Here is a 12,163-nt window from a genome sequence, read left to right as displayed (position 1 = left end):
GACAAATTTGAAAAAAAGAGGACTTGTGTAGTAAGTTACGGAGGTAAGAGGCCTTTGAGACCAGTCTTGTGATTTTTACACCAATAAAATATAACTTGGCTGTTCTGTGCATACAACCATTTTCTGCAAGTCAAAAGAAATAAGTATGGTTTATTAGGTCTCCATCAAATCTTTTAAGAGAGAGTTTTTGGCTGAAGTTAGACTCACAAAGAAAAGATGCCATGCCTAAAGACAATAACTAGAGAACTTACCAAGAAGGAGCAGCAAGGGGATTAAAGACACGGTTACACCAGTGAAATCTGAAAACGTATTAGTCAAATACACCCAAAAGCATTCTCCTACAGGACAATCATAGAAGAAATGTAGAGAAGCACCGGTAAGGTAAGGAAGATTGGGGAGCAATCTACACCTGGACAGGCATTGTGTTGTTTATGGTTCATGAGCAAGTTTAAAATGGATTAGATGGTGTTTTACGTTTGTGTTTCAAGACAGTATGGTTCCAGAGATGTGTTCCTGGTTTTCTAACTATACCTCTGATAAGACTTGATGAAGTTATTGTTAACCTCACTGGAGATGTTCAATCCATTTTATTTGCTGTATTCATGTCTATAAGTACTGAATACTCATCTAATCTAACGTCATAAAATGATCTTTTAATCCATTGTGATGTATCTGATTTTCCAAATTTCGAGTCACAAAAAATATTCATAGAATAATAGAAATTATAATTCATTTTTACTGAAAAAGCAACATCTGAGGTTTTCATTCATTTTAAAGAGGCAAACCTTAGATACCAATCCTTTAAAATACCAATATTTTAGCAGCTAATTTTAGGCATAAATACTGAAAAGAAGGATAATAATGTCTATAAGAACCATAACCTTGAAAATGAATAGTTCACTAATTTCACATGAAGTAATTTTAGAAACTAAAATTCAATTGAGTAAGTAAAGTGAATTAATTGAGTTTTATTTTATTAGACCACCGCTTCTGCATTTATACCTTGTTATTCTGATCCACAGCTTTCTTCATGTTCTTCAAAAGGTGATTATTTGGCCCTCCTTCCTTTTCATTGATGTACGCTATTCTGTCCAGGTCTGGGAAGTTCCTATTGAGGTCTATGCCTTGAGCATTGCTGCGGCCCACAAGCCAGTCTTTGAGATCACCAGGCTGCAAGAAGAAATTAATGGAAAAGATTCATTCCACGAGAAACCACAGATTCAACATGCTTCAAGTTGTTAACTTTTTAGCTGAGCTTTCCTTATTGTATGCCTGTTAATAACTGTGGTGCTTGAAAGAACTCAATATTTTAACTTTTGTCATGCTTCCTCACATTGGGAAAGTGTTATTCTATAATCTTTTCAATTCATATTACAGAAGGAATAGTTCTGTTCAGGGTTCTCACAAACAGCCTACATTATTACGCTAATGTTGCTAAAACACATACTGTACAGTAGTAAACATTGCTTCAAGTGAGTAATCCCATATCAGTATTGCTAAAACAGATTTTGAATTCTACTAAGCGCTAGTAAGATGTCATTCAGAACACTGTGTACAAATGACTTTATCACATTACAGAAAATATTGCTTTATTGGATAAAAAACCAATTCATCGGAGAGTGAAAAAAAAACATTCCCATGTTGAAAGAGATATCTTCAGACGGCAGGCAAGAAGAACTGAACCTTTTAAGTCTTGAATAGAGAAAACAAGGGGAGTTTCAGAATTCAAATAGTATTCAAAATCCTCAAAGGCAATAAAAAGTCAACCACAGACCATACGGAATTAACTGTGAAATATGAAGTAGAGGAAGCTAAGCCAAACCCGAATTAACTGCTCAGAAAGAATAGAATAATAATCCCTTTTCCTAAAAACAATGAATAAGAAGTTTGTGGTCACAAGAGTTTTACTTCCTTTAAAACGTTTGTTTAAAACTCCTTGAGTTCACATTGAAGTCTCATTACTGTCATGACTAAATGGCAGCTACGCAGTTTTCCTACTCTGCATGTGTTTGTTTTTTTTTAAATTAGACAAGATGGGATAATCATGATAGCTGATACTCCTGTCACTGAGTAAAGATTTTCTCATTCAGAATCAGGGGGTAGCTATTATAAAGTGGTTTACTTCAGACATCAAATTGTAAAGGTTCTTGTAAGGGTTTTCTTTTTAAAAGCCAATACTTTACGTTCAAATCCAAGCAGAAAACTAACAGATTGCTACTGGGACCAGGTTCAGGAAAATTATCTGCAGAACCTCTGACAAACCACAAAAAGCAGGACTATCTGGCTATTTCAATATTTCAAATGCTTTACAGTGTTTTCATCCAAACCTCCTAATCTCTTGCAAAAAGGCATTTAACCCAATATATGTTTAATGTTTATTTTAATCCATTAACATCTTAATTACATATTTTTGAGCGAAGAATATTTTATTTTGCCATGTGAAATTGATGAATTATCCCTTGAAATGTCTCAGGTGGCAGTGTATTTTTGAATTAATAATAATAATACACTTATATAGCGCTTTTCTGGACACTCCACTCAAATTGCTTTACAGGTAATGGGGACTCCCCTCCACCACCACCAATGTGCAGCATCCAAGGGGCAGCCTGGATGATGCAACAGCAGCCATAGTGCATCAGAACGCTCACCACACATCAACTATCAGTGGGGAGGAGAGCAGAGTAATGAAGCCAGTTCACAGATTATTAGGAGGCCATGATTGATAAGGACCAATGTGAAATTTGGCCAGGAAGCCAGGGTTACACCCCTACTCTTTTCGAGAAATGCCCTAGGATTTTTAATGACCACAGAGAGTCAGGACCTTGGTTTTACATCTCATCCGAAGGACGGCGCCTGTTTACAGTACAGTGTCCCCATCACTATATTGGGGCATTAGGACCCACATAGACTGCAGGGTGAGCACCCCCTGCTGGCTCCACTAACACTGCTTCCAGCTGCAACCTTAGCTTTCCCAGGAGGTCTCCCATCCAGGTACTGACCAGGCTCACAGCTACTTAGCTTCAGTGGGCTGCCAGTTGTGAGCTACAGAGTGATATGGCTGCAGCCTAATCTTTTTAACTGAAAGACATTTACTGCATTTACTTACAGTATCAGCGCTAGCAGGCACATGTGATTCAGGATAAAACAAGATGTTTAAATTTCAATGCATATCTCTGTTTTTAATGAAGTCACCCTGTCAAAAAAATGAGACACTACACATTTCTATTATCAAACACGCTGTTACTAAAGACAAACAGAAGGATATTTCCTTCTGAGTACAACTGAAACAAAACATTGCCAGAAAACAGCCCATCAGGGTAAATCTTTAGTGTCCTGGCTCAGAGTAAATACTTTTTGAAACAATTCAGGTTTTGATTAGAACTAGTTTCCCTTGAAACCAAGTGAAATCTGAATACAGATACAGTTTTCCCAACATGCAACAACAACAAGAATTACAATAATAATAATATACCAATGTTCAGAGCATTATCAGTACCTGGGAGGCTGCCTTTTCAAAGCCATCTGGGTTCATTGAGGGCATGAGATGAATGCGTGTGTTATGGATCAGATCGATGATGGTTTCATTGCCTTTCTGGTACTCATTGCAAAGGTACCGTGCAAGAAAGATGATCAGCTCCCGGCTCACAGCCTCGTTGCCATGCATGTTCCCAATGTATTTAAACTCGGGTTCACCTGCAAAACAGGAAAACACACACAATGTTACACCTGCTTCTGCTATACGTAATCAAATTTCATATACTATTAACTGTAAATGACCAGAACACTTTACTTAAAGAGTTAATTTAAACGTACAGAATTGTACTCACACAAACATGGAACAACTGCTTAAAAAAGAGTAGCCATGTATTTGTTAAATCACCTCATCTGTGGTCACTTCTTCTTTATCAGCTTAGCTTTTCTAAAACTACTGCCCTCTAGATACACTTCACATAGAATCGTGCTCTGGCAAAGAGTAATTGTGCTCTGTACTGTACACTGCAAGGACAACAATGTCAACAGCTCTTAGCCAGCTGGGCTCTGCAGTTGGAGGATCCTGGAGACTTGTTCCACTACTGTCTGAGATCTCTAGGACCGAAGCTATACTCGAAACAAGTACTGTTGCAGAAGGGGCATCTCAGAGGCCCTCGTTTTATATTTTTAGGCAGATATACATTACATCTGGCAATGATACAAAGTAGAATAAAAGCTACATAAAACAGGTCATTTATCAGTCAGAAAACAACAGAATCACAATGTTAACTATATTGTTCCCTTTGAAATTGACAGTTATCTGTTGAAAAGTACAGTAAATGAGACTGTAAATAAAAACAGAAACATCTACAACTTACAGAAATAAAAGTGGGGCTGCTGTAGTGCCACAGCTGGAAGCAACTTTTCATGAAAAATTGCAGAAAAACAAATGAGGTAAATTATAGGTGTCTATAGGTGCCTGATTTTCAGGTGATGGATTGCAATGACTAACATACTGTATATTATAAAGAAAGCCTTCCTGTTGTTTTCAAGATGGTACCATTTGTAGAAAAACCGTCACCACAGCAGACAGAGACCCTCTTTTTATGACCTGGTCAGGGCAGATAAAGCACACAGACACACACAGCATATCATGGCATCTAAGAGATAAATAAAATTTCATCTGCCCTACTGCCTGTGGTTACAGAATAGAAAATGAATAAATTGATCAATAGAAGGAGGTTGTCTAATTAATCGTACTTCATCTTATTTGTTAAAAGTGGTAAGAATCAAGTATTGAATTACTCATAAAGCATTGAAATCCAATTATCATGTGCTCTAACAGATGGGGATAGAGCTCTGTTAAATGTCCCCCTGGTCTTTACCAATCATGGCCTCCTGATAATCCCCATCTCTGAATTGGCTTCATCACTCTGTTCTCCTCTCCGCTGATAGCTGTTGTGTGGTGATCAGACTGGCGCATCATCCAGGTGGGGGCTGCACACTGGTGGTGGTGGAGGAGAGTCCCCATTACCTATAAAGAGCTTTGAGTGGAGTGTCCAGAAAAGCACTATATAATAATAATAATAATTCCTTACACTTATGTAGTGCTTTTCTGGACACTCCACTCAAAGCTCTTTACAGGTAATGGTGACTCCCCTCCAGCACCACCAATATGCAGCATCCACCTGGATGATGCGACGGCAGCCACAGTGCACCAGAACGCTCACCACACATCAGCTCTCAGTGGGGAGGAGAGCAGAGTGATGAAGCCAATTCATAGATGGGGATTATTAGGAGCCCATGGTTGGTAAAGGCCAATGGGAAATTTTACCAGGACGCCAGGGTTATACCCCTGTTCTTTTTGAGAAATGCTCTGGGATTTTTAATGACTACAGTGAGTCAGGACCTCAGATTTACATCTCATCCAAAGGACGGCGTCTGTTTACAATATAGTGTCCCCATCACTATACTGCGGCATTAGGACCCACATGGACATAGACCGCAGGGTGAGCGCCCCCTGCTGGCCCCACTAGCACCTCTTCCAGCAGCAACCTTAGCTTTTTCCCAGGAGGTCTCCCATCCAGGTACTGACCAGGCTCACACCTGCTGAGCTTCAGTGTGTTGCTGTCATGGTCGGTATCCCTCCCCTAGTGAGTGCTCTAATTGGCTGGCCTTTGGACTTTATTATCTGGTTTGTCTTGTTTTCGTGCTGTTATTTAAACACTGCACCTCGGGTGTTTCAGGGCTCCGCACTTGGAAGACGGACGGCCGGAAGCTCGCCTTTCAACACAGCGTCCTGACCACTGAGTCCGGGACTCGGCGTCCCCAATCCCATTTCTGTTCCGTGCCAACGTGTCTGTGTCCTGCTTCCCCTCTTTCTGGGATTTTATCCTGTGTCTGTCCTGGACGGATTACCTACTCTTTCGGATCTTGAACTACCCCCTGACTACCCGCCTGGACCTGCCTGGACCTGCCTGGAATTGGATGCCTAAGGCTGCTTTCCCCTGCACACCGGATCACGAACTGTAACCCCTCACTGCCTTCACAGTAAATCCTGTGTGTCTTCCCTGAACGCTGTCTGTGGTCCTGTTTCCGGATTCGCCGCCTCACATAGGGTCTCACCACCCTCCACGCGAGACCCACCCGGCTCCCGTAACAGTTGCCAGTTGGGAGCTGTAGGGTGATATAGCTGCTGGCATTTACAGTGTATATATACAGTAAGTTTAAGGATTATTATTTATTTTGGAGCATGTTTATCTGATGTTGCTTTCCTCTAAAATTGCTGCAGGACAGAAGATACAATAAATTGATAACTAAACTACATTATGTACATCGATGGGGACAGTATATATTAAGGCAACAACAACATATGACCATTTGTCCTATATTGCAAGTGACTGATTTACAGAATGTAGAATTTATATCAGATTACCGTGAACCTCCTGAGCTTCAGAGGACATGCATTAGCCTGCCTACAGCAGGCAGCTCTATGTGAACTTGATCAGTGGTTACAAACAGGATGTAATGTTATCTTGACATGTTTAATGGTATAATATGTGACAAAATGTGGACCTCTCCACTCTAGGCCAGTATCTAATTTCCTTGCCAGACAGCGTATCCATGGATTTTTTACTCTTTTTCTCGAAAAGCAGAGATTCTGAAAAAGCAGAGTTGTAACCTACTGTATACCTTCACTGGAACAATGTAAGCTTTGCACCACAGAACTTTAAAAATGTATCCTAAGTGATATAGGTGACGCAGATGGATAGAGATTGGGAGCAATATTGTGTTTCAAGTAATTTAAAAGATATTCTGATATTACAGTGATAATGTCAGATAATTATTTTATACCATAAGGGATTTAATTTGAGATACCTGCTCCAATTTCTCTTTTAATTTTTAGACAATGATACAACGATTTACCCAAGGAATCTGAAAAAAAATGTTAACACATTTCTATCCTCTATCAAAAAAACAACAGATGTTCAGTCTCAGCAAAATTTCTTTGGATATTTGAGATTTATTTTGTTTTCAGAAATTCTTTCAACAGTAGCAGGTTTGATTAATGCCATACGGTAGGAGAATTAACAGAATATAGATTTACACTACAATACAGGAATACCAACGGTTACGCACATGGGTTTTACACATCTATGACAAAAAAAGACAACATTTCTTGCCTACAGTATACTGTAGTGCTAAGTTATTTATTTGTCCCTGTACAGCAGTCATGTGCTCTCAGTCCATCTCAGACCCTACGTTTCTGGGTTAGGCTTCAGCTCAGGAAAAGTGACTACATATTAATAGTGAAGATACAGTAAGTAATGGACTTTCAAATCCATACTGTGTATGCATTAACAGGAGCATATCCATACATTCAAATTAACATTTGATTTTTTTACAACACATGGTCACTAAACCAAAATAGAAGACTACGACTCTAAGACTCCAAGACTCAGAAAGGATTCTGCTGGTACACTGCACAAGACAGATGAGCAAATAAAAAATGGACAAAATCTAAACATTTTTCCCTAAGTAAAACTAATACACTGTATGCTCCTGGGCATTTTCTATGTCTAAAATATTCTTATCTACATCTTAATTTTGACACTGTACAATTTATGTTTTACTATAGAATCACAAATGATTGGAAGACAATTTTTGATAAAGATGATTTTTTATATTTCTTTAATTTCTTACTACTTTAACTTTAACCTTTGTATTAATCTGCTTTTCACTGCTGCTTTAAAAAGCTTATTTATTCAAATAAACAGACTTGTGAATATTCATTATATGCACATTAGTTGTCCCAAATCATCTTTGTGCATTTTTACATACATAAGGAGCCAGTTCCCTAGATGTTAAACACAGTGCACATGATGCAAATTGTAAGCAATCCAATTACAACCATAATACCTTAAATCCTTAATAACATTCTCCTTTGCAGTTTTTTTGTTCTTGAGGATTATATTACCTATACTATTATTATTCATAATATTATACTATTTTCTTATTGATAGAATTTTTCCTTGGCTGTTAAGTAGAGGACTTGAAATAGTCCTCTCAAAATGTTAAAAAATAAGTTCTAGCAGAGAATCTAACCTGATCATTCAGTGTCCGTCAAACATGTATCAAACTGCATGTATTGATGCAGATGCAAAGCATTCCTGTAAATCTTTGAATTCTAAAGGGTACTCTATCACTGCAATGATATAGCAGCTCTTTGCACATAGGATAAGCTCTTGTCGTAAATGTTTCTCTCACAGCATTAATATGAAAAAGTAAATAAAAGTTTGTACATGGTCACTGCTTTATCTATTTTTCTTTGAAAACAGAGAAAAAGCACAAAAGTGTAGTTATTTACAAATTGCAATTTTAACTGCAATGTGAATGTGCTAGCTTCACTTACAGTATAAGCCCAGTATGTATACTGTATATGGCAATAATTACTCTGGCTGCTTTATATTTCACAGTGTATTTGCCATAAGCAGATCAACATGATTTATACATTCCTGAATTTGGATTAGGCAATACAGACAACAAACAGCAACTAGTAACTAGCAACTGGGAGAAGGGAATCATATTGGAATTTCATTATGAAATTAAAAAAAAAATAATTTCTCTGGCACATTTCGCAAAACATTCATTTTTTCACAACAAATAGTATTGCTTATAATTGATAGAAAGGCAAAAAAGATGATTCTATTGTAAATAAAAATAAATTGATTAGCTATTAGTGACAGTGGACATCAGCCTTAGTGTCCTTGCCCCACTATCTAGCCTGCCTAAAGTTCTCCTTTAATGTAATTGGCAAAAGCCAGCTTTCCATTGGATCTGCATTTTACTGGGGCTGCTGGAGCATAATGGCTTCCATGTGTCAACCAGGTTGGTGCTGCTCTTCCGTGCTGGATGAGTGGGTCCCCTCCTATATGTAAGAGGTAAAACTATCAAGAATGAAAGTAAGCTTGTTCATAATAAGGCTAAAGCTCATTACAAATGAATGCATTTCCCTTATTATCTACCTGTACAATTTTCTTTATTTTCTTGTTCAGTTCTGATGCAGGAAATAACTTTAAGGCCTCAGCTATCTTACTTTTAAACTATAATGTTAGATGGGCCACACTGTGTGTCTTATGTTAATTCCGTAAGACGCTAGCCTCACATTCATACTTTGAAGTTCAATTTCACAAAAATAAATTGTGGTCAACTCACTCTGCAGATGTTAGGTGGCAAAAAAAACAAGTCTAGCCAGCAGGAAATTGGATAATCTCAGAGTGTCTAAGGACCTTGACAAATGATTGATGGTGCAACACTGGGGACACTTTGGAGTCTAATAAAATACAGGTATGGAGGAAAGAAATATATTGTGTATTTGATATATATTGTCCCTTTGATATATATTACTCAAATTGGCACATGTTGCTTTGAAAGCTGATTACAACTGGCACATTAAAATGCTCTATAGCATGTACAAAGCAGCAGTTCATAATTATTTTGAAGCAGGAATTTACAAGCACCTGTAAGTAATTTTAAAGGTAAATTAAAACAAATCTGCAATGTGTTAAGCAACACATTTCCTTCTGAATTCATAATGTAAAATATTTATGAATATTTTACAGCTGACTATTTAAAGCTTTTGCATGTTTCAGAAATGCTAATAATAAACATAAAGATACTATATGCAATGCCATAACAAAAATGACAAAGATGGCTTCAAGTCAAAGCAACGGTAAATGTAGTCTTACAATTACACGTGTGTACTTATTTGATTGTAATCAAACTTCTTCAATAAAATAAGACACATTGAATCTCTGACTGCACCTCTGCTTTTCTGAAATAAATCTTTCTCTTTGTAATATATACATGGGCTATTAAATAGTCCATGTCTAGCCCATCTGACTTTCAAATATAAATAAACAAACTAGCAAAAGTACTATTGGCCATTAAAGATCCCACGGCAATGTTTCTAAGAGTAGTGGTGTTAACCCTGGTGTCTTGGATAAATTCCACTATGGGACTGCATAATCTGGACTCTCTAATGTTCCCTTCAAATCAGACGGTTGAATTCACGTCTCACTCTGATCAGGTGTGTATTGGGTCTGCTGATGCATAATGCCTGTCCCATGTCATCTGGCTGAGTGCTGCATTGCAGTGCTGTATAAACAGCATTCCTTTCCTATGTGAAGCAATTTAGCATCTTTTGAAAAACGGTATGCAAATATACAGTATGCAAATGTTTTTCAGTTGTACAGGAAGAAAAATGTAATGGCAATAAATACTGGTGAATTAACCTAAAGATGGGGGGAATCTGAACCAACCATAAAATTCCCTTTCCTTCACAAATCTTTCTTCCAGCTAAATCTAAATGATCAATTCGGCGATCTTCAGAAACTGGGTTAATCGAGAGATTAAAGGATCAATTCAGTAATTAATTTATTGGAATTTTGGAAAGTCCTGTACCCTCTTAAAGTACCATTTTAACTGTTTGAATAGTGAAAAATGTTTTGGTAATTATTTTCAGTTTTATTTCTTACATGACATTACAATGTGTAATGCCCGTTTTTGAGATGCATGCATTGCAATTGAATACATACTACATATTTTGCAATACTCTAGTTTTAAACAGAGTTTGGACCCATCCTCTCTACACTAACAGTCAACCCCCTATCCCATAGGCTCTTGACAGTAGTGGTGTGGGTAGCTCAGTGTCCTGTGCCAAAGCTGGGACTTGGCTGCAGGTAGGCAAAGGAAATGTCTCATATGTCCCTGGATGCAGTCTTTTAGAAACCATAAAGAGACTCTCACCATGCCCAACCTCTCAAGTCTGCTGACTCTTTTTACTTCCTAATCAAGGAATTAGAAGATTATATTGTGTATTGGTTTGTCTGACTGAGGAACTTTTTAGCACTCTACCTAAAGCTGTCTCTTTACAATTCTGTAGGACAGTATCGGGCATTTACTGTCAGAACCTTTTGGAGTATTGAAGCTGCGGTTCCCTCCCTGAGCAGCTGTTAAAATACAAAGGCTGATCCCTAAAGCACCTGTGCGGTTAATTCCGCACAAACCTTTCAAGTGGGATAAGTTTTCACTTGGAATTCAGCACACATTTTTTATGGCTCTTCTTTTTTATGGTGACTTCTGGTTTCTCTGGGAGGTGTTGTCACCCTACTGTGGCTGACCTGTCACACACACACATGGTATATGTCAAGCCAAAAACTATGGCCTGAACCAAAATAATGAGAACGCTTGTTCCACACAATAACCCTTCCCAATAGCAGGACTATAACTTGTAAGTAGTCTGGTTTGAGTTTAAAGACAGATCATTTACGTGTACCATATTAAGAAAATCATTTACTGTTATTGTTACAAAAAAAGTTTTGGTTAAAATTGGTGTAGGCTAGTGAGTACCACATGTCCTGAGCTGCTTTCTGCAGATTCTTTAATCCCTGATAAACAATAAACCTGGTAAAACACAGAACTGTTCCCCTCCCCCACTCCCGGCAGGTAATCCAGATTGCGCAGTGTGATAGCATTAACTCTGTGATGTGCTTCCATTAGCGACGCGAATACTGTAGTGTCACAGCAGTGAGGCTGACGTCCTACTTATAAGGTCTAGCTTCTGGGAAACGCATGACGCATCTCTGGAGAACTGTGTGGGTGGAAAATGTCAGGCACACACTACGGAACAAAGAGAAGTGATGAGAGTATTAAAATTGTATGAGCTGGAAAAACATCTCTGCGGCTCCGCACTGATAAAAATAAAATAAAAGGAAGACATTGACACACAACCTACATCCAAGCAGTTTCTGAGAGTATATCTTAAATCATATGCCAATCCGAAAATGCCACAGCTTCAATTGAGGTACTGTAATATGCAGTATGAGGCTGAAGACCATGTTATGAATGCAAAATAATAATTTGCATATCTAAGCATTTATTTTGCACTACAGTAAGAAGAAGGTGAGTAAGAAACATTTGCCTATGTTTTGTTGATGTATTTTTTTCAATTCTGGATTTAGAGGTAAAAAAGTGTAAAGAGGCCATGAGAAATAGGGATGGAATACATATGTTTTATTCACATCTTAAAGCAGCAGTATCATTCAGCTAGAACAAGGATTAACCATTTTTTCTCATGCATTATGTGACAAGCAGAGTCACACTGCATGATCCAATATGTGAACGGTCGACT

General features: G+C 37.9%; 1 protein-coding gene across 1 annotated transcript in view; it reads right to left on the bottom strand.

Annotated features, from left to right (window-relative positions):
* The window catches only part of cpe (carboxypeptidase E), a 48,376-nt gene that overhangs the window by 9,177 nt on the left and 27,036 nt on the right, over positions 1-12,163 (bottom strand). Inside the window, exons 2-3 of the mRNA XM_088912048.1 lie at positions 3,497-3,693; positions 1,003-1,170 (exon numbers count right to left, since the gene is read on the bottom strand). Of these exons, the coding sequence (XP_088768174.1) occupies positions 1,003-1,170; positions 3,497-3,693 (365 nt within the window). The remainder of the gene's footprint in view (positions 1-1,002; positions 1,171-3,496; positions 3,694-12,163) is intronic.

Source organism: Atractosteus spatula, chromosome 1, assembly GCF_055471065.1.
Source record: "Atractosteus spatula isolate fAtrSpa1 chromosome 1, fAtrSpa1.hap1, whole genome shotgun sequence".
Classification (NCBI taxonomy): Eukaryota; Metazoa; Chordata; class Actinopteri; order Semionotiformes; family Lepisosteidae; genus Atractosteus; species Atractosteus spatula.
The sequence above is the reverse complement of the archived record's forward strand: the minus strand, read 5'-3'. Positions and strand labels throughout refer to the sequence as shown.